We start from the raw sequence: 24,332 nt of genomic DNA on the forward strand, positions 1-24,332 counted from the left end.
AGGAGTGCCCCCCATGGAGGGGGTGGTGGGCGGCTATGACACAGGCACCGGCATTGAACGTTTTAGGAAGGGGGGGGGGGGTTAGGGGTTCTTGCTTTTGGGATGAAGGGCTCCATAGGGTATGCGCCATCGCTTTTGAGTGAAATAGGCACCACTGAATACAAAATCCTTCATCACAGATAGACAGTCCCTATTTCTGGAAAGGCCGATTTCTGTTTTCATACATTTACGTACGAAAACTTCTTGCTCTGACTTTCAAATTGATTTATGTTTGATGAATGGATTCTTCTGATACAAAACGAAGTGCGATGTAGTCAGCAGAGATTTACGTTATTATGTTTTCTTCGTAACAATGCAAACTAAAAACAAAGTTTTATAAACAATTTACCTCTGTTCGAGAGCTTTTATAAACAGTAGAATTTTTTTTTTATATAAATAAAATCGGCAAATTGTAAGGTCACTCCACCGTTATTATACTCCAAAACCAAAATGTCAACAAAAGCTCATGTATGTTTTTATGGCAAAGCAAATAAAAATAATTTAAACAGGCGCTCATTCAAATAGAAGAATTGCTCAAGCGAATGACAAGATTTTGTTCTCTCTTCTGTTTCTGCATTATTATAGTCAGAAGCATTTTTCCCCCTGAGATTGTGCAAGATAGGAAAATTTGGTGTTCAGTTTTCAAAATAGGTAAAGCTTTCAGCAGTTATCGTTAATTAGCTCATATGCGTTTTTAAGTCATGTTACTTTTTAACTAGGTAAACATAGATTTTATTAAAAGAATCTCTTTCATCATCATACTTTTTATTTCTTTATTTTAATTAATTCAAGAACTATTCTGTCAGCTTTTCATGATCTGTACTGGGCGTATATATATTTTACTTTTATAAAGGTAAAAAATAATAAAGGTTTTCAAGAGTTAATGTTAAGCATTTTTTTTTCTCATTCTTACAAACTTTATAACTGATCACAATTGGGACACATGACATAGCTGATTCATGGGCAAACGCTATAATAAGCGAAAAATGTATAAACTTTACTCTTTGAAAAAATTCAATTTCGTGAGTCTATTTTAGTCTTCTGAAATTTCAAAAATTGAGTTGCATGGTTTAAACTTTGAAATCAAGGTGATCGACTAAAGTTTTCTAAATTTTAATCCTTTAACATGATAGATGGCAGCACGAGTAAAACATTTTTCAAAAATATGTGTGCTGGATTGCATCAGATTTTCTCCTCCTGCCATCTAGCGTTAATCAATTAAACGAGACATAGAAATAAAAGAGTGGATTATTCAGGTTTGTAATATTTTTCCTTTCTCCGACAAGTTTTCGAAATACAACTAAAGAAAACAATAAATTATGTAAGAAAGCAATAAATTATGTTTAAAGGGTGAAATATTTATTCTGAGTATTTTTGTGCAGTTAAATCTGATGTCTTCTGTGATTTAAAAGTCACGTTCAGTTAAAATTCGGTACAGCAAGTTACTGTCATTGTGCTATAAATCTGATTATATTATTTTTAATGTACAACATTATCTATCAGTTGACATGAAGTCTTGTAAATTACTACTGTTAAACTACAAATAGAAAATGAGGGTGCCGCTTTGCTATTTTTGTGGGAACTGGATTATTTAAAAAATGAAATGATAAATGAGGTAAAACTAACAAGAGGGCCATTTTGCAGTATCTTGTCCAAATGTAGAGTCCGCAACATGACACTTCTTTTCCTAAAATTATTCAATTTGCTGTTTGAGCAGCGCAAAATTTTATTAAGAGTTAATCCTACGAACATGTAAACTCAAAATAAAGCAACGTGCTACTCAAACAGTAAATTATATAGTTATGGCAAAAAAAGTCATGTTGTGGACTATATTTGGACAAAATACTGTGAGATTGCCAAAGAACTAAAATCAAGAATAGTTTGTGATTGATATGTTTCATTTGCCGAAAGATAACTGATGGAGAAGCTTAAAATAAATAAGAGCAGTAGGTACTGTTAGTACTGTATGAAGAAATTTTTATTTTGACATATGAACTTGTTAACTGGAATGAACACTTCAAATATTAAAGTCAGAACAAACAACGTAAGTAGAAGCACAAATTTGTAAATTACAGCAGACACGTGTTTCGGCGTTACAGGGAACGCCTTTTTCAATGCAAAAAATAATGAGCTTATGGATGAAAAGACATCCGACAAAAGCTTTTGTTGGATGTCTTTTCATCCATAAGCTCATTATTTTTTGCATTGAAAAAGGCGTTCCCTGTAACGCCGAAACACGTGTCTGCTGTAATTTACAAATTTGTGCTTCTACTTACGTTGTTTGTTCTGACTTTACTATTCAGCACAAAGGTATTTATTTATCTTACTTCAAATATTGTTTATCAGTAATTTTTTGTATCTCACATCCATACAGAAGATTAGCGACAGTGTAAAAAGGAAGGAAATATTGAATTATATCAAATTACATCTAGAAAAATATAGTTCGGTGTGGAAATTTGTAAAAATGAATGAATCAAACTTCGGGGGGCATGCAGTGGATGGACATTTTTTTTTCAGAGTTAAAAGGGAATGGTAAAAATGTTATTTTTTAAAGTCGGAAGAGAACTAGGAAAATATTTGTTGGGGGGGGGGGGGGGGGTTATTGAGTAATGAGTTGCAGCAAGGTCAACAATTAATTCTGATGGGTAAGAGCGCTTAAAAAATTTTGCGGCAGTAGGGATCATATGACAAGCAATCACAACTTAACATTTTGTTAATCCAGAAACGATGTAGATGTCATTAGAATTCAATAGGAAACACATGGCATTGTTTAGAAGCTCCTTACCAACATATAACTACCTAGATTATTTTAAGTGCTATTTAGACTATTATTTTTTTTTTTTTTTTAAGGGAGGAATAAGGATTTTACAAATTTTTAGATTTAGTTACTTTCTCATGTGCAGGTTTAAGCCGAAGAAAATATATATTACAGATTTAGTTTTGTAAGAGCTGTTGTGTACGGCCTGGGAGACATAGTTGCAATATTTAAATGCCCAAATGTCCCTTTTCATTAGATGTACTGTATAAAGCAGAGCTGTGGAGTCAGAGTTGGACTGATTTTGGGGTAAAGGAGTCAGAGTCGTTCGAAAATATGCCGATGTCAACTCTGACTCCTGGTTTCTTTTTTTTCTTCAATTTCCAGACTCTCCTTACATTTTTTAAAAAACTTACTACCAATTAAATTTATTACACGCATAAAAGCCTACTAATAAGAAAAAAATGGTCATTGGGATCAGGGCCGCGCTGTCCCTATGTGCAAGGTCGTGCGAAGCACAACGGCGCTAGAGCCAAAAAGGCGCCAAGTTCTTCTGGTCAAAAATGTTCCAAATGAAGGGGAGAAAAAAAACTCTAACCAAAAAAGAAAATAGAAATTTTCATTATATCTAATGGCCGCGGTGAAATTATACTGATCATTGAAACAATTAATACGTCTTGCTGAGAAGCTAAAAGGAAAAATTATTGAGTTGCTACTCAAAAGCACTATTTTTTACACTGAAAACAAGCGCTTGTAGGGCTAAGCATATGAAGCGCAAGAAATTTGTTAATCCCCATTTTGGATATCTTGTATTATAATTTGTGCAATCATAGTCTTGTGATTTTTAATTCGTTGTAATTTCGCTGCTTCGTGTTATGATGCATAAAAAAAAAGGTAAGCGCATTTGCATATATCTTAGATATGCGTAATATTCATATGTTGTAGACAATAATTTAGGTTACATTTTTAGTTCCGAAATGTAACTCGCTTTATTCATGTAAGCTAACATCTGATGAATAATCAACGGCCCATAAATAGCTTTGTGTAGAAAATTTGAAATGTGAACACTGATTAAAATTGAATTTTTTAAATTGCATGAAATCTAACAATTTTATGCAAGGAATTACTACAAAATAATTCATGTAAGTTACAAAACTATACCATTGCCATTTTTCTATTAAGTTTTAATTATTAAAAGAATAAATTTTCAAATTTGAATAATTTTGAATTTTATTCAGTATAGATGAATTTTTTTTAGCATTTTATCTTAATAGTTTGTTTTATTTTGAAATTACATTGATTTAATACATTGCCTACATCAACTCAAATATCTCCAAAGAAGGGACAACTCTATTTAAGGGACAAAATTTCCGGTCCCCTTAGTTATTGAGAGGCTCTACTGTATTCACTTTCATGATAAATATACACAATAAAGAATAAAAATTACGAATAAATATTTTAGCATGTGGTCATGCATGTGTGGTGTGATTTTCATGGCAGCCGGTTCCTATGGATGGACCATCGAGTTTCCATCGATGAAACACATTTGCAAATTAAAAAATCAATGCAAAACTTAAAAATATTTATAACATGCAATCAATAAACACTACAAACAACAATAAGTTATAGAAAAAGAGATTAATTTTCTAAAATGTTTTACTTTCGGATTACAGGAACATAAAAAAATTCCAGCGCTCACACAACATACAGCTGTTGTCAGTACGCCTCGTTCACCACTTGATATTTTCCCAACCTGTGAAACACTGAATTCTTAGCTAATACATTTTCAATCTTTTTTGAACTGTTGGGAGTTTTGTTAAATCCATTTTGAAAATTTTCGTTTGATGCAAGATTGCTCTTGCTCTCTAAAATGTCAAAGAACTTATTAACCATTTTGTTACTGAAAACAGAAGCGTAAGTCTCAAACTCTTTGAGAATAATAGAGTACTAACAGACTTTTTGTCCTAATTAAATCTGTGGGACGTGTTATTTTTCTCAGCCTTTTGAAAGGCCAATTCCCCCAATTTTTTGGACGTAATTCCAAAAACGTCTTCTCTAGTTTCAAAATATGATTCACTAATTATATTCCTATTTTGGAGGGCTTACCTCTTAAATTTTTATTATAAAATGAGTGACTAAGGTAACAACAAACTAGTTTTTATCTTTCGTGCGACTGTTTAAAGTAGCTTTCAGGACTCTATATTGTTGTCAGATTTCTTTAAGGTCCCTGCCACCATTTCTGTAAGCTACTGTAGCACCTCACATGCCTTTGGCCATATATTACTAATTTTTGGATTTTCCTGGAACAGCGAAAAGTATTTGAAATTGTGTTATTATGTTTTATTTTTAATTAATTTTATAAAGAATTTTGAATTGAAATTATAATGAAGTCATATTTATTTTGTAACGATTGAGCAATTTTCAAAGGTAATTGAGCTGAAGTTACAACAGTATTTGCGATTTTCCATGAATGGACCACTTTGTCAGCGTACTTTGGTCCATTCGTGAAAACACCTGCCGCTCCAATGATAGCAACTGCATCATTTTGAATATTCTTGTAGGTTTTACTGCTATGACGAATCATGATGAAACATGAAGTATAGGGAATTGTACTTGAAAAAGCTCAAATCAATGTTCACATTTAATTGATCAGTGATATTCAAAGCATGTTATAATTAAATGAAAATCTCAATAATTAGTAAGATAATGGTAGACATCTTATCCGACCGATTAACAATATAATGAAGTAATTTTAGCTACTTGATGACTCTGCAGTAGACTGTTTTCAGACAAAGGAAGGTACTAAAACTGATTACACATCTGAACAAACTCTGGTACGGGAAATATCTTCGCGGTATAGTCATGAAACCGGTCCATTGACAGCAACCTTCCCCTAAATGTTTTTTTAATCTAAACACTTAATCTAAGAAAGCTTGGTTATCACTGAAAAGTGCAAAATAGAATTAGTACATGATTTACTTGTTACAACACTCAATAATTGTAGTTAATCCTTAAAATCTTCATATTAAGGTTAATTCTGAAGCTGCCAATAAAATTAAAATTCAAAATTGAGCCAAGAAATGTAGCTATAGTAAAAGCTATTCATACAAAGCTGTATACCACCGCATTTTGTGTAAAATTTACTCCTGACGTACATGTACCCGACCTCTCTCCGCAATATAGTGCAACATTTTTGTTGAAATTTTAAAGATGAAATTTAAGATTTATTATGCAGGAAATCTTTTAGAATTAAAGCATTTCAATATTTATAAACTCTGAAATTAAGTTGAGGTATCACCCACCATATGGGTGTCCCCCAGGAGCGGGGGGGGGGGGACCGTCCCCTGTCAAAAAATGTTTTTTTGGCTTTGCAAAAAAAGTTTTTTTTCCTCTCTCTCAAAATTCTTTCTCTCACTCTTCTCTGTGCTTTCAAAGATTGAAAGCACAGGATTTGATCAACATCTATTTGTTAAACATTAAAGAGGAGCAAATTAATCCTTTTGATTTTTTTAAAAATTATATTTATAAGTAATCTCATTTTAGAAATTGCAACTATTGGATAATTTGAGTTTTGAATTGAATTTCTAACGTTGTATGCATCTTAGGTTAATAATAAAATACAACGCGAAAATTTGATTAAAAAGAATTAATATTTCAATCTCTGTTCGGTGTTTTTCCCCCTTTGTATGAGGGGGAGGGAAGAATTTGAAAAAATAAATAAAAGAGTGGGAGTCGGACGTTTAAAAATCCTGGAGTCAGGAGTCGGCCATTTTTCTTCTGACTCTGCAGCCCTGGTATAAAGCATACCTGTATTTTATTATTCTACAAAATTTGGATTTCTATTTGGCAAATTGTGAATTTCCATCCCAAAAATTTAAGTGTGAGGCGTCAATGGTTTGTATAGTATATATAATTCTGTTTATTTATCTAAAATGGTTATAGTATCTAACTTTTGGTTATTTGTTCACAATTAAATGTGTGGCATTTTTGTTGGTTTACATTTCTAATGTTTGTTGAGTTTTTGTTTGTTGGTTTACGTATCAGGCATTACTATGAGTAATATAAAACATCGCTAAGAGAGATAAATGACTTGGGGAAAAATAGCATCTGCTTTCAAATCTGTAATGAAATCATCAACAAATACTTTATATACTTGCATATAATTCAATTTCATATGCAAGTCCACCAACCTGCTTTTAGACGGAAAGTCAGGAAAAAAGCAAAAAACTGCAACAAAGACAAGCCCCAATTTTTCAAAAAATCAGCAATGTTTTGCCGCAATTTTTGAAAGTAAGTGGAAAAAGTATTAGAGTGGAAAGTTTAGTGGAAAGTATTAAGAAGAAAAATGAAATAGAATGAAAATTCTCACTTTACAAGAAGTGCACTTTCTTATGTGCAAAAAAAGTTCATTTCTGCTATCATACTTTTTTTAGAGAGTACAATTTCGTGGTAATGATTTTTGTTACTTGTTGCTTTTATTTTGAATTTATATCAGTAAAATTTCAAGCAGTCACTCTTTTCATTCTTTTGAGCATTAATTTGTGACAAACTATTGTGAAAATTGGTTTATACAGCAATTCCCACTCTTTTTGAGAAGTTGGGCTTTTGCTGTGATTATGTCATACCATGTAAAGTTATAGCAGAAAGTGAGTATTTACTTCTTTAGCATCTGTTTAAAAGGGTTGAACTAAGATCGGGAAGATGTCCATCTTTTTGAGGGGGGGGGGGGGGGTTCTGCCCCCAAAATTTGCTCAGGGAAGATTTTTAGAAATTCGCACTGCATATAAGTAGACCCCTTATCTATTAACTTCCTTTATCCTACTAAATTTCTCAACTTATACGGGAGTATATATGGTGGCTGAATAGAATTTTTTTAACTGCGTAATATTTTACTGATTTAATCAATCCAAACCAAGAGCTTGATTCACATTTGTTTGGTTTCGTGGCATCCTGTCAAGTCCCCATATCCCGATCTCAGTATAGAAGATATCAGAAGAAAGTGTACCTCTCTTTCATATGCAGTTCTTGATGTCAATAACTTCTCACTGTCATCAAAAGTAACCAATCTGGAACAGTCTGCCTTTTACATGTCAATACCCCAAAAAATTGATAGTTTATATTAGAGATGAGCAATGGCGTTCTTTTTTTTCTGTTTGTTTGTTTGATCTGTTCATTCGAAGATCATTCTTTTTTCTTTTACCCATTCATTGGAGTCTTTCATTTGAACAACTTGGTTCATTCAGGTGATCTCTCTGCTTGAGTTCTTCACGCACAATTGAAAATGTTTCATTCTGTTGGTAATTTTATTCTTTAGAAAATCAACTGAAATTAGCAAACAGTAAGAAAATATGCAGATAAAAATGTAATCATGAAATATTTTACTTAGGTTTAGTTGTATAAAGGCTATTAGAATTCATTTTGTAAAATATTTCTGGGTGACCAAGTGGTAAGATATCTATTTTCCATCCCAAGAGTCGAAGTTTGATTCCAGCTTGATACAAATTTCAATAAATAAATTTTATTTTGTAAAAAAATAAGTAAAATTGACCTGGCGTCAGAAAAATTAGCAAAATTGATCCTTTTTTTTTCCCGAGAACTATCCTCTAAAACATTTTTGATGCTACAAAAATAGTGAAACAAATGAAGAACAAAGCTTGAACTTATGTGAAATAGTGCAATAATACAAAATCAAAATATCTTATTTCAAAAATGATCGAAATCCTCTTGAAGCTATTTTACTGGTTCTTCGGTTTTTACAATACCCATAACTTTGACCTCATCCGCAAAACAATTCATGTTTCCAACAAGATGCTGCAACATTTATATGCAAATTAAAAAAAAAACTTTTACATGCCCTTAGCTAGTTACTTGCCCTACTGCATTTTATGCTGCCTTAAACTAAAAAATATATTTTTTCCTTTTTTTATTTCAGACATCAAGTTTGACAGTCATGAAACTTCAAGAATTTGCAGTTTTATTTCTTCTAATCATTTGCACCAAAATAAAAATTTGCCGACTTCAAGGATTAGCTGTAGTGAGTGAAATTACACACTTGTCGAGCAAGGGTAAATTTTAGTTATTTTTAATACAGTAAAACCTGTTAAGTTGACCACCTATCTAAGTTGACCACAATTTTTAGGAGCAGAATTAGATCTTATCATATAATTCAACCTCTATATGTTGACCACCTGTTTAAGTTGACCACTAAAGTACTGCACCACAAGTGGTCAACTTACACAGGTTTCACTATATGCAGATTTCAAACTGTAACAAATCATATCTTTGTTTCTGTTTTTCATTAAGTAAAATTCGAAAAATTGATAGGGTTTCAGCCAGTAGCTGATCCACTGGGGGAGGGGGCGATTGAGGCGATCAGCCCCACAAGAGGTTTTTAAATTTGAAAAATTTCCGGGAGTAGTCTCCCAAACTCTCTCTCTCGCCCCCCCCCCCCCCCTCCCATCACATCACAAAAAATCGCCTACAACTGCATTTTTACGACTTTAAATCCAAAACGTTTCCAAGGGAGAGTCCCTGAAGCCCTCTCTGCAATGTCAGCGAAGATCATCAAAAATTTTGAATTTTTAAAGCTTCAATTTTGAGAAAAACGCTGCAATCGACATTTTTTATCACAGATGTTGTTAAAGATAGCCTTTCATTTCATTTTTAGAACTTCAGTTCCAAAGAAATTCCAGGGAAGAGCCCCTGATCCTGAATCCTTCCCCTAACATCAGTGAAGATCCACTAACATTGCGTTTTTGAAGCTTCAATATGGAAAAGTTGAGGAATAACTCCTGGACCCAACCTTTCCCTTAACGCTAACAAAGATGACCAACCATCGCATTTCAAGGCTCCAATTTCGAACAATTTCCGATATAGGAAGTTCCAATCTCAGTTCCTTCCCCCTACGTCATACAAGATGGCTTATAACTGCATTTTCTGGACTTCAATTTCGAAAAATTTCAGCCCTCATGTCCCTTCTTTCCTTATCTTTCAACATCATTCAAAGATCATCTATAACTGCATTTTTAGAACTTCTACATCAAAACATTTCTGGGAAAAAAATTCTGAACCACATGTCTTCTGCTACGTCATCAGAAGTGGAATACAATTGCATTTTTAGGGTTTCTTTTCCAAAAAATTTCCCCCGAATCCCCTGATTTTTAGCATCACTAAAGATATCTAAAATTGCATTTTTGAAGCTCTCATATCAAAAACGACTTGGGAAAATTGACGAATCTCATCCTTTCCCTTCAAGCCACCAGAGATAGCAAATACTTGTGTTTTCTAAAATGTACCCTTAAATTTCAAAAATTACCCGGAGAGAGACCCCCAAGCCTCCCTTTCTCCTATTGACCACCAAAGAGTCTAAAAATGCGTTCCTAATAAAAAATTTCGGGGGAGAGCCCGCAAACACCCTTATCTATACGCAAATTTTGAACAGCTCAATCAACAAACAAATTCACAATTATCTTCAAATTTAATTTACAAATGCTATTTTTGTATTTAATTATGCTCGGTACAAAAACTGGTAAAAAATGATGCCCTCTCTTGATGCTGCAATCTTTCTTTTATAATGAAAAAAGTACAATTGAGGAACTAAATGCAGGGCCGGATTTAGGGGAGGGCAGGCGGGGCTACTGTCCCGGGGCCTCCGCAACAAAGGGGCCCCACAATAAATTTTTTACAAAATATACTGACTTTCACGGGTCGAATATATTGGATACATACATATATATCAAAATATTCAGATATATATCAAAGTATCGGATATTTTCGAAAATATGATGATCTTTTCGATCCCTGATTAGGGGAATCCACTTCTTCATTGCGCAAGGGCCTCCACACTTCCAAATCTGGCCCTGCCTAAATGGCTAGTGAAAATACTTCACGAGTTCTCAAACGAATCAAAAGTTGAACGGTTTAATGTGGATAATTAATCCAAAATATTAGTAGAAATTCTTTCTTTTTTTTTTCAATTTTTTATTTTTCTGGTACTCAAAACACTTGTAACTTTCATTCAAACTCTTTGAATAATCACATTATTCCAAAAAAAAAAACTGAAAAAACATCATGTTTAGTTCTTAAAATTTTTGAAAACTTTATTTTCATTAGTCACCCCCCCCCCTCCCCAATGTATTACTCAATTGCCCCTCCCAACAGGGTTGTCTGGATCCTCCGCTGGTTTCAGCTTTCTTGCATTTTCTATACTATTCAGAGGACTGTTAAATATTCAATTTCGAAAGGAAACGGGAAAAGTTTGAATCATCCAAAATTTGAATTATGGTCGTCAACAAATGATGTCATTCTTTGAGGGTAGGTTCTTGAAATTGTGGCTGTTTGTGATACGGTGAAGAGAGAGGGCAGGGCCGATCCTAGGGTGTCGGCCGCCCGTGTGCAAAGACCTAATGTGCCGCCCCTCAAGAGTAATTTGCATATTTTGACTAATCTTTAACGTCTATATAAATCTTTCTTTAAATTTCTATGCCAAGTTCGAATTTAAAAAAAAGGGGAGGGGGACAGAAGAATGATCTTATAAAAAGGAAGAAATTTTTTATAGTAAGAAACTCCTTAGATACAATTTATATCTTTGAAGAAAGTAATAGATACCAAAATTTACTAGTCGTAAAAACGCATTTTATAGTAAGATAAAAAATACCTTTGTGCTGTTGTAAAGAAACGAAAAGTAACAACGTATAAAAAGCACAAATTCGGCAGATTACCATCTGCGAATTTGTGCTTTTTATACGTTGTTACTTTTCGCATTTTATAGTCTTTATTCGGTGACATCAGAGAAGGGACGGAGGAAGGGGAAGCGTGGGGAGAGGTGTCAGGGGTTCAGGGAAAGATGATTGCTCCAAGAAAATTATCGAAATTGGCGTATGAAAAATATTTTTAGTTAATCTTTAGTTTTGTTTGATTGCAAGGACAAAAGAGTCAAGTATATTCAAGGTGCATAGAGAAATTTTCGAAATTGACGTCAAATATCGCAATTTTAGGAACTTTTTTCGAGACTTAATGTTGCAGTTCTTTCCTAAAATTCTTTCAAAATTGAAATCAATTTGAAGCTACTTTTTAAGACCGTAGCTTAGGAAGGATCGGCGTTCTTCCCGAAAAATCTCCGAAACTGAAATTTTAAACCGCAATTTTGGGTTACCTTTGTTGACGTTGCAAGAGGGAGAGAGATTCAATCGTCTTCCATCGAAAGATTTCGAATTATAAGTTTAAAACGCAAATTTAGGCCGTCTTTGGTGACGGTAGGCGATCTGGCGGGTATCCTCAGGTAATTTCTCGGCACTATTTTTTCAAAAACCCGTTATTGGCTAGATTTGAAAACAATAGGGGAAACGTGAAAATATTCCGAACCAAAATATGTTTTGGAACTAAAATCCATTATAGGCTATTTTTGGGAAGGAAGGATTTTGGGGCTCTTAAGCGAATATTTCTAAAATCGCGATGTTATATTATCTTTGGTCACGTTAAACAAAACTGAGAAGCTTCTACGGATCTTTCGGATATTTTCAACATTAATATCTGAAAAATATAACTATAAACTTTTGTCCACCTCACCTCGACGATTGATGGATATAACCCAGCGCCGTGAAAAGTTGCATAGGCCTGGCAGTTCTCCTCCGGAATTCTTTAGAAATTTAAGTCCCAAAATCGTATTTTAAGCATTGTTTGATAACGATGGGACTAAGAGCGTGCGGGGATATACGCTAATTGAGACTGTCTTTGGCAGTAATGTTTGCGAATGGATTTCGGGGTCCTCCACTGCAAAAATTTCGAAAAATGCCAAAGCAATTTTATATGACGTTTGATGATGGGAAGGGCTGTCGTCTGAAAACACGTTTTGAATTTTGGAGCCAACATTTTTAGGTTATGTTTGATTAAGTTAAGGTGGAAGAGGTGAATCAGAGACTTAATTGGGTCCTTAAGATCGATGGTTCAACCAGCGAAATTTTCCGAAAGTAAAGTCCTAGAAACGCAATTTTAAACCTTCCTTAGTTTCGTCAAGGAGGTCATGGCATCCTTTTGGGTCTTCGTTTAGGAGCTACATTTAAATTTACTTCCCGGGGCAAGGGTCTTTTCCTCCTACCTAATCTGAAACCGAGCAGTTCATGCAAGATTTTAATCAGAAAAATTGTCGTAAAGGGGGAAAAGTACAACATTTTAGTTCGTCATTCATATATGTTACTCTCAAGGGAGTCGCAATTTTCCACTTTCTCTCCACGCATCCACGATTGTAAACACAGAGTTTGTTACGTAGTTTGCTGTTTGAAATGCTTGCGAGAGTATCTAATCAGTATAACTTTTTTTTTTTAAAATAAATAAAATATGTTTTCATTGTTTAGGTCTATAAAAGCTTGAAGGGTAAACATTAGTGGTCGCCCTCGGTGTTCCTTTTAGACGGCACCATTTCATGCTTCAGAAGGGGGCCTCTCCCCTCCCCTGTATCCATGCCTGATTACCGGTTCTGTCACAAACTTTGCAACCAAATGAAGCATGTGTGTTAAGAGTAGATATTAATGGACAATGAACCAACACAATGTTCCCTGACATTCTATTTTTCTTAAACTATGCTATGCTGTCGGGAAATCGACACATACTTTGACAATTGAACATTTAAAAATCAGTATATTTATTCTACTTATTATATAAGTTATCTTGTGAGAAATTCTTGAGGAATTTTACTTGATTATAAAAATTATATGATGCGGCCTACGGCCGCCCCTTGCTTTGGCCGCCCTTGTGCGGCGCACACTCTGCACACCTGCTAGGATCGGCCCTGAGAGAGGGTTACCAGAAGTGTGACACCACACATTTTAGTTGAAAAAAATGCATTTTTTATAACAATTTGTTTATGTAATATGGTGCAACATGTAACAAGGGGAGGCATAGGCAGCTTTTATGAGGGGGCATGGAGGGCAGCTGCCCCCTCACTTTCAAAAGCAAAGGGGTTTTGCTCCTCCACTTTTCTAAGTTAAAAATCAACGATCAATCGAAAAATTATATAGGTATTTAAAGAAAGAAGAAAAGACTCAGTAAATGTGTGTTTAAAATTTTATCTCATCTTATTATTTCATACAAATTTAAACGGTTCTTTGAATTGGAAGGATGAAGTCCGCTATAACCATCTATCTTATTTTTTGAGACTGTGTCTCTATTTTTTTAGAGAAGATAATTTAGTCAATAAAGATGTCAAAATTCAATTACCGATTGAAGAGTAGTGTTACAAAGGGAAAGAAGGTATGGCGGGGGGGGGGGGGGGGGGGGGGGGGGGGGGGGGGGGGGGGGGGGGGGGGGGGGGGGGGGCAAATATGGTGAAAAAAAAGTGTGACATATTTATTTCAAATCTTAGTTGTAATCAGTAACACTGTAAAATCAGTTTCAAGTTATCCTTTTTGTCTGTTAGCTTCAGTAAAAATCATTCAAATTAAGTAGATTGATTTTTTACTTTTCTCTCGATTACATTGTCAAAACGAAAATCCCCTCATGTTTTATGAATCAAGTGGAACTGCCGAAGAATGAAGATGTATGAAGGCACAAAAATATAATTTCTGTTAATTTTTCATTTATTAACTTTTGTTTAATCCGATGCTTGTATAAATTAGAAATTGGGTTTCATGCACAAAAATTAGCTGTAGTTTTACTGTTTTATGAGATCTTTATGATAAAATAAGTTTGTTTCTATATATTGAACTTTCTATATATCGAATTTTTTTCCGACAATTTGCTATTTCGATATATGGAGGTCCGACTGTATTCACAATAATAATTTTGACTCATTTAAAGAATCATGTGATAACCATTTCCTTCATTTTGCTTGATTTTACTTTACGTAAGAAATCTTCAGTCATCATTTGGGAGTCAACAAAGCTGCACAGATTTTCAAGTACTTTTTTGGCTTCAAAAGAAGGTATTGGAATATTCAAGTTTTCATGTGGAGTTTTTCTGTATTTGTCTGAAAAATCATCTTTTCCGGTGACAGCTTGAATAATATTTTTAGTTGTTTCTCCACTCACACAAACTGCAATGTCAAGACAAACAGCATTCTGATGTTGATTTTGACAGTTTTGGGTAAAAACATGTTGAAAAATTTGAATTAAAAACACAATTTTAACATAGAGAGCAATAGAAAATTTAAGGGAGCTAAATATGAGTTCAAATTAACCAATAATTCAAGTTACCCAAGTTTGAGTTAGAAACTGTATTTGAATAAACCACATATTTTTTCTCTACTTTAATGTCCCGCATTTCTTATGAATTTTCCTACCACAACAACCATTTTTTCTGTTTATTACTGATTCCAATTAGGGATACCAAAAGTAAAAATTATTTTTAGTAACATTTTACTCTCATTTAGAAACTACATACTATAGTTTTTAGAGAGATCTAATGAGAAAAAAAGCAGTGCATAAGGGCTAAAGCTAGAAATTGAAATTCTATGAAACATGCAAGTAAAAAGCATATATTTCATAACATTTAGAAAAATAGTGGAGCTTGTGTAAATTAACCACATAAAAACCTACTCATTTCTCAACATGCAAACTACTTAAAAACTACATTATATAACATCAGGGGTTCCCAAAGTGGGTGCCGCAGCAACCTGGGGTGCCATAAGAAGAGGCGAGGAGTGCCGTAAAATGCCCACAATATTAACACATATAATATAGCAGAGATAGGCTAGGATGCACTGAGAAAATTCGAATTCTTTAAAGGGTGCCGCAAATTGAAAAAGTTTGGGAACCCCTTATATACAGTATAAAAATTGATCCAACACTGATTCTAGCATACACAATGATTGAAGCTAACTTAGGTTCAAGACTGTGTGTTGTCAGAAATGACCTTTCAGGGTTAGTCTTGAAAACCTTTACCTGTATATAAAACTAACATATTAGTATAGGTAATATGCGTTAAAACGAAGGTCTCTTTTTTTTTAGACAGAGAGAGAAAAGTTTTAGTGATGGTTTGTTATAGGGGAAAAAGAGGTCATATTGTATTATTTAAGTGAACCTTAACGATGAGTACATGTAATTGAAGAAAAGCTACTTGTGTAAAACTAATTATCTTATTTCCCTTTTTAATATATTATCATTGTGTCTTTCATTCTATAGATGGAGACAAACATTCTGATGAAGACGACCAACTTGTTCCTGTGGTACATGTTAAAGATGCACCAAGTTCGAATGAAAACTATTCATCTATTCATGGAATTGCAAAAAAAGTCTCTCATTCAAGAGGAATATTCATTGATAAAAATCCTAACGAGGTTTGATTTTGATGATTTCATTATTTCATTCTATTTTGATTTTGAATGTTCCTAAATGTTTTAACTTGAAATTTAGTATTATTTATTTTTCTGATATATTTGATTTGTGGATAAATTTTCTATATAACTCACCAAATCCCATGAAATGTTTACTTGCCTGTAAGAGATGAACCGAGTGGTGCCTCAAAGATATTTTGATATACACTGAGGAACATTGAAAATAGCGCCCCAAGAAAGAAGAAAGGGACGATCGTAAAATTTTGCATATAAGAAGAGTGACATTTGATATGCAAATGATCGAAGTTTGGTGTGTCAATGCGCATGACCGTTTACCCTACAGTATCGGTGAAATCAGGAAAAAGGTGCTATATAAACCAGTGCATAATTTAAGATTTCTAAATGTTACGATTACATCCAGATTGTCGGATAACCTTAATGAGTGAAGGATGCCAGGTAGACGAGCTAGAAAGCATTTCTCACAGTAAAGCGAGTTTGAGGGAGGTTTGATAATTGGCCTGAAAATTGCAGGCTCGTCGATGAGCCGATTTGCTGTCTAGGTGAACCTTTCTGAGTATTCCGTTAGAAACTGTTGGAGTTAGTGGACACGAGATGGTACTCATGTGCAAAAAACTGGGTCTGGAGTGACCCGGAAGACCACACGGAGAGAGAATGGAAGGATCGTACGGCAAGTGTTTGTGAATCCCAGAGTGACTTGTTTCACCATACCAGCAGGCGTAGGTGTAGTAGTTGCTCCCCGAAACATTTCTAAACGTCTTGCGGAAGTAAATCTGCAGTCCAAGCGCCCTTATAGTGTACTCTCTTTAATACCAAAACATGGTCACTCCGTCTGCAATGGTGCAAAGTGCGATCTGGAATGTCACTGATTGGCAAAAGGTGGTGTTCAGTGATGAATCCCGATTCGTTTTGGGGTCAGATAGTATCGGTGCACAGATGTGGAGGCACCCTGGAGAAAAGTACCACTCCACCAATTGTATCGTACAACACACTGCCCGTACAGCGGGCATAGTAGTCTAGGAGGCTATAACCTCTGATAAATGGTCCACTCTAGTTGTGGTATGTGGAATCTTAACGGGCCAGCGTTATATTAATGACATGCTGCAACCACAATAGGACCGTTCTTAAATGGCATCCCAGGAGCAATTTATCAACAAAATAATGCTCGCCCGCATGCAGCTAGAGTTGCTCAAGACTTCTTACGTCCTTTTGAGACCCCATGGCCACCCTGCTCCCCCTCGACTTGTCCCCTGTAGAGCACGTATGGAATCAGCTGAAACCCCAGATGTCGCTGTGCTACTCTGTGCAAGATTTACAGGTGGCTGTTCAAAACTTGGGGGGTCTATCTGCCTCAGGACAATATCGGAAGTTTAATTAGCTCAATGTCGGACCATATTGGGGCATGTATTGCAGCAAAAAGTGGTCCAGCACGCTATTAGGGTAGCACGGTGTTTATCGCATTTCTTAGCCAGTATTTGTTTAATTGTCTAGATATTGGGATCAAGTGTATCTCTCATCTGCATTATTCTGTACATTAAATTTCACTTCAATCCAATGCTTCCTTTTTTGGTGCACTATTTTCAATGTTCCTGAGTGTATATAGGATGTGCTTAGCACAACACAAGCAATACAAGGGGAGGGCTATGGAGGTCATGACCCCCCCCCCCCCCCAAACCATTGACAGCCATTGTGTTGAATCACTTTATGCCTAAAATGAAAACACTTACAGTGTCTTTTCAATTCATTAATTATCTTTAAAAGTAAATATTTGAACTACTACTTAGTTTCATTGCTTATGAAATTAATTTGCATTGTTTATCCCAATTAGGTGCTATATTTTTGGCGGACTTCGTGCTTCTTATTGACCCTTAAGTAGTTTAGAAACTTTTGTACCCCAAACCGTAGGTTCTTTCGTGGGGGAGAGGTGGGGGTCATTTTTCAACATGATATCCCTGCAATGGTTTTCTGTATCAACTTCTGGATGTGCTAAAACTTAACTTTGCTATGAGTTTGAAGGTATTCTGAGCTTTTATGAGAGGTTTACTACTTCCAGCTCTGTTTTGACTACTCTAGACTGATGATCCCAATTGAGGGTGAAACCGCAGTCTCTGGATGTTGTTATCAGCTGTTAGGTATTTGCTTAAACTAATATTTTAGACTTCCAAAGAAAAAAAATTCTTTGATTGGACCAAATGTCAAATTGACAGTTAGCTTTGACTGACCTACATTTAACCTGACTATTTATATATATATTTGCAAACCCAAATTTTTTTTTGATTGCACCAGTTATCATTATTGTTGCTTTGATAGGTGCTTGTGTCTTCACAAAAATAGCCGCATTTTGATAGATAAAGGTAAAAGAAACATCAGTTATTTTTCTAACCACAAGCTTGGGGAAAGCATTATAAAGAATGTTATTCACAATGACAGAGAGAATGTGGCTAATGTATGCTCTAACTAACAGTTAACAGATCATGATAAATAATTATTGAACAATAATAAAATATGTTATTTTAATGAGACAGAACTACTATGTGAAAGTCAGAAAATTAGCACCAATCATCCACCATGGGTACATACTCTAGAGTTGAATGCAGTCGTTATTTATGTACTTAAGAAATTTTGAATTTTTTCTTCCGTAACAAATTTCCAACATTTAACTGGTGTACAGTGTAATTTCAGATCATTCTAACAAATGATTTCTTGTTTTACACCCTTTTGAAATTGCAACTTTAATTATAATCACCTCGTACTTGCACCTAACTCCTCACTAGGATAACCTTTTTTAAAATTCTTTTGGAAGAAGCAAAAAGAAGCTTTTCATTCTCTGTAAAATACATTTTTTAAAAGGTAAGCTAAAAACTTGACACAAGATGTAGTGATCTTTAATATCAATAATAATTTTGAATTTTAAGTGAATAAATATTCTATGTTTATGTTACTGATTTTCTTTCACTAACATTATTTTATCTTGCTACTGCATCACTTTTAACATATCCTTTTTATCCGTTTAGCCTAGTGAAGGAGTGAAACTAAGGAGATCCATCAGCAGAAAACTGGCAATTAGCTCATATTCAGATGTTGTACAGGACCTTTTGCATTCTTTCCAAGAAGACACTAGCAATAAACTCTCAATCCTAAAGCAAATTGAATACTTAGTGCATGAAGTAAGAGCTGTTTTTAATGACTAAAATAATTGTAATAATAATAATAATAATACTTTACTTCATTTTTTATTTTAATTAAAACCATTACTTACATTTAAGCATTTTACGCTTTTCACTAATACTTTTAATCGAGAATAGGTAAAAAAAGTTTTCTGATAGAGATATTTTTATCATGCGTTGCACTTCATTAACCACTGTAGAATTGTGTGTGTTACTTGTGCTGCATTCTGTAAATAATGATAAAAATGTATGATACATTTTGGCGGCCAGGATTGTCCTATTTTGTTCAACCTGGACAAAATATCATTTCGTCCACTTTTTTTGTAAACTGAATGTACTTAGTTAAAAATTCAAAGTTTGAAAATAATAAATAAATACAGCAAAGCACTGTTTATACATTTTTGAAAAGACTGTATGAAAAAAGGGTATGAATGAAAAAATGTATAATAGGGGTCTAGGTTAATGCAAGGTTGTGCATTAGACTCTGCAGGGACCAATTTAAAAAATGTGTAATTGATAAAAACGTATATAAGAGAAGTGTATAAACAGTGCTTCACTGTATATAGAGTCTTCCCATTCAAGTAATATTTTAATATAAAAATTGCAAACATAAACATGTTTATAAACAATTGATTGTAAAATATTTTAGAATGAGAGTGAAAATAGTAAGATCAGTTCAAAGTTATGCAACTAATACAACTGAATATTAATAAGTTTTAATGCAGTAATAGCATTTATAAAAATAAACACATCAGCAGTAAATTTTAAGATATTTATCTGTGACATGCAAGGTTATTGCTCACTATAAATGTATTTATAAAACTAAAATGTAGAAAAAAATTTTTTTTTACAGTTGGAGTCTCAAAATATTAAAAACCATATGAAAAAAACTGATATTAATTTAAAAAATGTTGCTATGAAATGAAATTTGTTCTTTTAATACAAATACAAATGTGGTGATCAGTAACTGACGCTAGGCCCAGCTAGGCATTCCTAGTTAATTTATGAGTCCCTAATATAGATTAATGGGCCTTTTAAAGCTATTTACCCCCATTATACTTATTATAGCCTCTTCCAATAAACTACTCCTAGTGACCACAACCATACCAAAGTAGTAATTTTCCCTAATTTGTGTGACATTAACATAGTCATAAAAGCATACAGTGTACCCTATTTTCCTGCATGTTATCCATGAGTGGCGTATAATCTGCAGATCCTAAAATTTGCCTAAAAAAAAATCTTCCTATAATTTGCGGATAATACGATGTAAAAAGAAATGAAGTTTTGAAGTAACTTACAATTTTAGCAAACTAAATTAAAAACATGAAGTATTCCTACCGTAATAACTTTTAAGATATAATCAAAATTAATCTTAAAAAATAGTTATTTCTTGAAATCATGATTATAGTACCCTAATTACTTAAAGACAAAGAGTCAAGATAAAGGAGCAAACAGTCTAATCTTGTGCGAATGAAGGTTTCGTCTGTAACTGTATGTTGTCTATTTTAAATAGCCTGAATCCTGTAAGAGGAGCATTCAAGATATGTTAAATAAACAACCTACAGGCAGTGACAAAACATTCAAGCTATGTGAATTAAACAACATACAGGCAGCGGAAACGATCTCTATTGGTGAATCCTGCTGTAAATATTGAGCATCAATTCGTTGTTGTTGAGAAAAAACTCGCAGATAATCCGCAGCAGCGTATAATCTGCACCTCATTAACTTTGCACTTTTTTAACAGATAACCTGCGGATTATACGCAGGGAAATGCGGTACATAAGTTATGTAACGTTTAGTTTTTATGTAATATTTAGTTATATAATGACATTAACGCATTCATAAAAACATGCAGTGTGCATAAATATTTTACTATGGGGTGACATCAAAAAAAAAAAAAAACTCAAAAAATGCGACAGTAAAAATGTTTTTAGTTCAATTTATTGCATAATGCAGAATAAGAAGAAGAAAAAATTAAACAATGCATTCAAGGCATACTATGAAATTTTAATATGATATTCAATGTGCATAGATTGAAAAATATTTAATAATTGTTTAATGCTTCATCAGTAAGCTGTTTGTTCTTAGAATTTCAGCTTTCATAAGCTATTACCAATTTTTTGTTACCAGTTTGTAGTCCAAGCTTATTTCTTAGTTTTCTTTTGTATCATACCAACATTTGAAAGTAAGTTCAGTACTTGCTGATGTGGCTATGCAATTTAAAAGTTGTTGACATATGAAATTGAAGATACTTTCTAAATCATTGTATCTCTTCAATGATTCTCACCAATCTGCTGGTCATAGATTATGTTTATGATTGAAGCAGAAGATGGTTGATGTGTTGGTTGCTGGAAATGGAGATGTTTTGATAGAAAATGTAACAAACATAAGCAAGAGATTTTTTATCAATGTCATTCAGCCAATTTCTTGCTATTTCTACTTGTTCACTAGTAAATCTTTCACCCATGCATTTCTGATGAAATGTGAGCTGGGGTAATGCAGTCATCAAATCTTTTCCATAAAACTTGCTATGAATTTTAAGTTAATCAGCTTTCAAAAGTCAAAAATTCATTACTTAGATGCGCAATAGTTGAGAAATTTCTTTGTAGTACATCTAATGAAATCCTGATGGGTTTCAAAAGAGTAATTAGATGTTTAAATTATTTATGTAACCCAATTTTATTAATTATATTCTTTATGTTTTTAACAATTTTGTCCTCATGTTCATCAATAATTTTCAAAAAAATATCTTTGTTTTGTATGCATATCTCCAAGCGTTTGACTGTTCCATTGAGTTCAATTTCTATTATTGTAATATGTAATCATGCTCAATAGCTTGTTCACTTTGTTAAATTTTATTACTTTCAAATAGTTTGTAACCTAAAATTAGTAGCACCAATGTGTAAAGAACTTTTTTTTTTGGATTTCTTAGGTTCTAAAATATAAAATCATTCTATTTTAATTAAATGATTAATTGACAATAGCTAATGTATTATAATTATTTACTATACCTTTCTGCAAAGTTTCTTGGCACTGACACATATACTTGATAAAGCGCGAAAGTAAAACCGAGTTAACAGGTAAATCGTTTCACTTTCTAGCTACCCAAAGACAAATGAGAGGAGATCGCCAACTGCCTGTGAGCTGTCATCAGTTGGCACGTTCAATTCAAATAAATGTGATACTCCACATTGCACCGCTTGTAAAAATGAAAATATTTGACAATTGAAAGAAGTGATGACAAATAAAGGTTACATATGCATGGGTTTAACAAATTAATCAAATTTGTAAAGCAAAGTGCTGAATTTTCACCCAAAATTCACACTGCACTGAGGACTACTTCCTTCATTTGATCTCAGCTTATTTTTCATTGAAAAGAAAGGTTGCAGATCAGATTAATTTTATTACACCATAACAATAAATTTATGCATCAAACATAAGGAAAATCAGTTGATTTTTATTTTGTACAATTTTGTCCAGTTTGTCCTGGCTTCCCAGATTTTTTTTTATGAAAAAGTGTACAAAATAGCAACCCTGTAGGTGGCTCATCCCAGGGGGTAAGGAAGCAACTGCCTCTAAACTTGCAAAAGTAAAACGACCCCCCCCCTTTTCAATGTTAAATTATTAATGATTGATCATAAAACATTATGTTTATAGTGCAGATTGATTTATTTCATGAAACAAAAATCTTAATTTTTGCTATTCCCAATAAATAAGCTTTTCTCTTGTTATTTTTTCACAAAAATGGACATGGAATTTGGACTTGAGAGGTTTACGGTTGCTGTCCATTCCAATTGTTGCGGCTGTGTCTCTATTTTTTAGAGAAGGTTATTTAACGAATAATGACATTAAAATCCAATAATACAGCTCAGTTTTACGAAAAAAATCTTTAGGGACACTGCCCCCTAACCCAGGGTTAAGCTGAATTCAAAATTTTTTTACAAAAAAAGGTAAAACTGGGAAAAAAAGAAAAGCTTTAGCAAAATGCTTTAATGTCAAAGATTAGTGAATATATATCATATGACTTCCTAAATGCCTATTTCATTTCCAGTTGAAAACTGCATTCAAAATTCAGCTTAGACATTGCTAAGGAAATCATTGCTCAATAGCTAATCTACTTTTTTACTTCCTTTTACAAAAAAGGAAGTATTGTATTCGCGAAAAAATTTTCACTCAAAAATCGCCCTTAATTTCCATTTTGCTCACCCCCAAATGAATGTTGAGTTTTTTTTCGATTCGACCACATGCGGAAAAGTGCCTAAGAATGTATAGACACGCGAAATATCCATTTTGACCATCACCGAGGTAATTACAACGACTTTTCTCGTGACGTCTGTATGTATGTGCGTATGTGTGTATGTGCATATGTGCGTATGTGCGTATGTATCTCGCATAACTCAAAAATGGTATGTCCTAGAAAGTTGAAATTTGGTACATAGACTCGTAGTGGGGTCTAGTTGTGCACCTCCCCTTTTGGTTGCTTTCGGATGTTCCTAAGGGGGTCTTTTGCACCTTTTTGGGGGGAAATCATTGTTAATTTCGATGTAAACTCAAGTGGCGTTATAATTTGTCGGACACTTGGCGATATATCGCCAGTCTTTTGGTCGCCAAGTTTTGTCGCCAACTTGGCGACAAATTTGGCGGAGTTTTTTTTTTTTGGTTTCAATTTGGCCATTGTTGGTGATATTTAGAGAATAAATATTGAATCACATTAAAATAGCGAATAATGGGGAAATGACATTAAATTGGAGTAAAAGGAAGTCATGTGATGCACACATCAGCTCGTTTTTAGTTTGGAGCAATAACATTAGTATTGCATTCATCAGTGAGAGATCAAAAGTTAATTTTTTAACAGGTAATTTTTTAAACAGTACAATTCTCGTCTTCCCTGTATTGCTTTTATTGGGGGGAAAAAGTGCCCCTTAAGACTAAGCATTGTTGAACTTAATATTTCAACAATACTTACTTAGTCTTAATTTAAGCACCTTAGCTAAAGTTTATAGTAAAATTATGTTAATTCTCCATGCTTGCTTCATTTCTTGAACGGTACAGTTTTTTTTCTTTCATTTATTTATTTGAATGGAAA

General features: G+C 33.7%; 1 protein-coding gene across 1 annotated transcript in view; it reads left to right on the forward strand.

The window, feature by feature from the left end:
- The first annotated feature begins 1,278 nt into the window (after window positions 1–1,278).
- Window positions 1,279–24,332, forward strand: part of LOC129231579 (uncharacterized) — a 46,192-nt gene continuing 23,138 nt past the window's right edge. Inside the window, exons 1-4 of the mRNA XM_054865937.1 lie at window positions 1,279–1,295; window positions 8,727–8,859; window positions 15,910–16,064; window positions 19,094–19,246. Of these exons, the coding sequence (XP_054721912.1) occupies window positions 8,745–8,859; window positions 15,910–16,064; window positions 19,094–19,246 (423 nt within the window). The 5' untranslated portion in view covers window positions 1,279–1,295; window positions 8,727–8,744. The remainder of the gene's footprint in view (window positions 1,296–8,726; window positions 8,860–15,909; window positions 16,065–19,093; window positions 19,247–24,332) is intronic.

This window comes from Uloborus diversus, chromosome 10 (genome assembly GCF_026930045.1).
Source record: "Uloborus diversus isolate 005 chromosome 10, Udiv.v.3.1, whole genome shotgun sequence".
NCBI lineage: Eukaryota > Metazoa > Arthropoda > Arachnida > Araneae > Uloboridae > Uloborus > Uloborus diversus.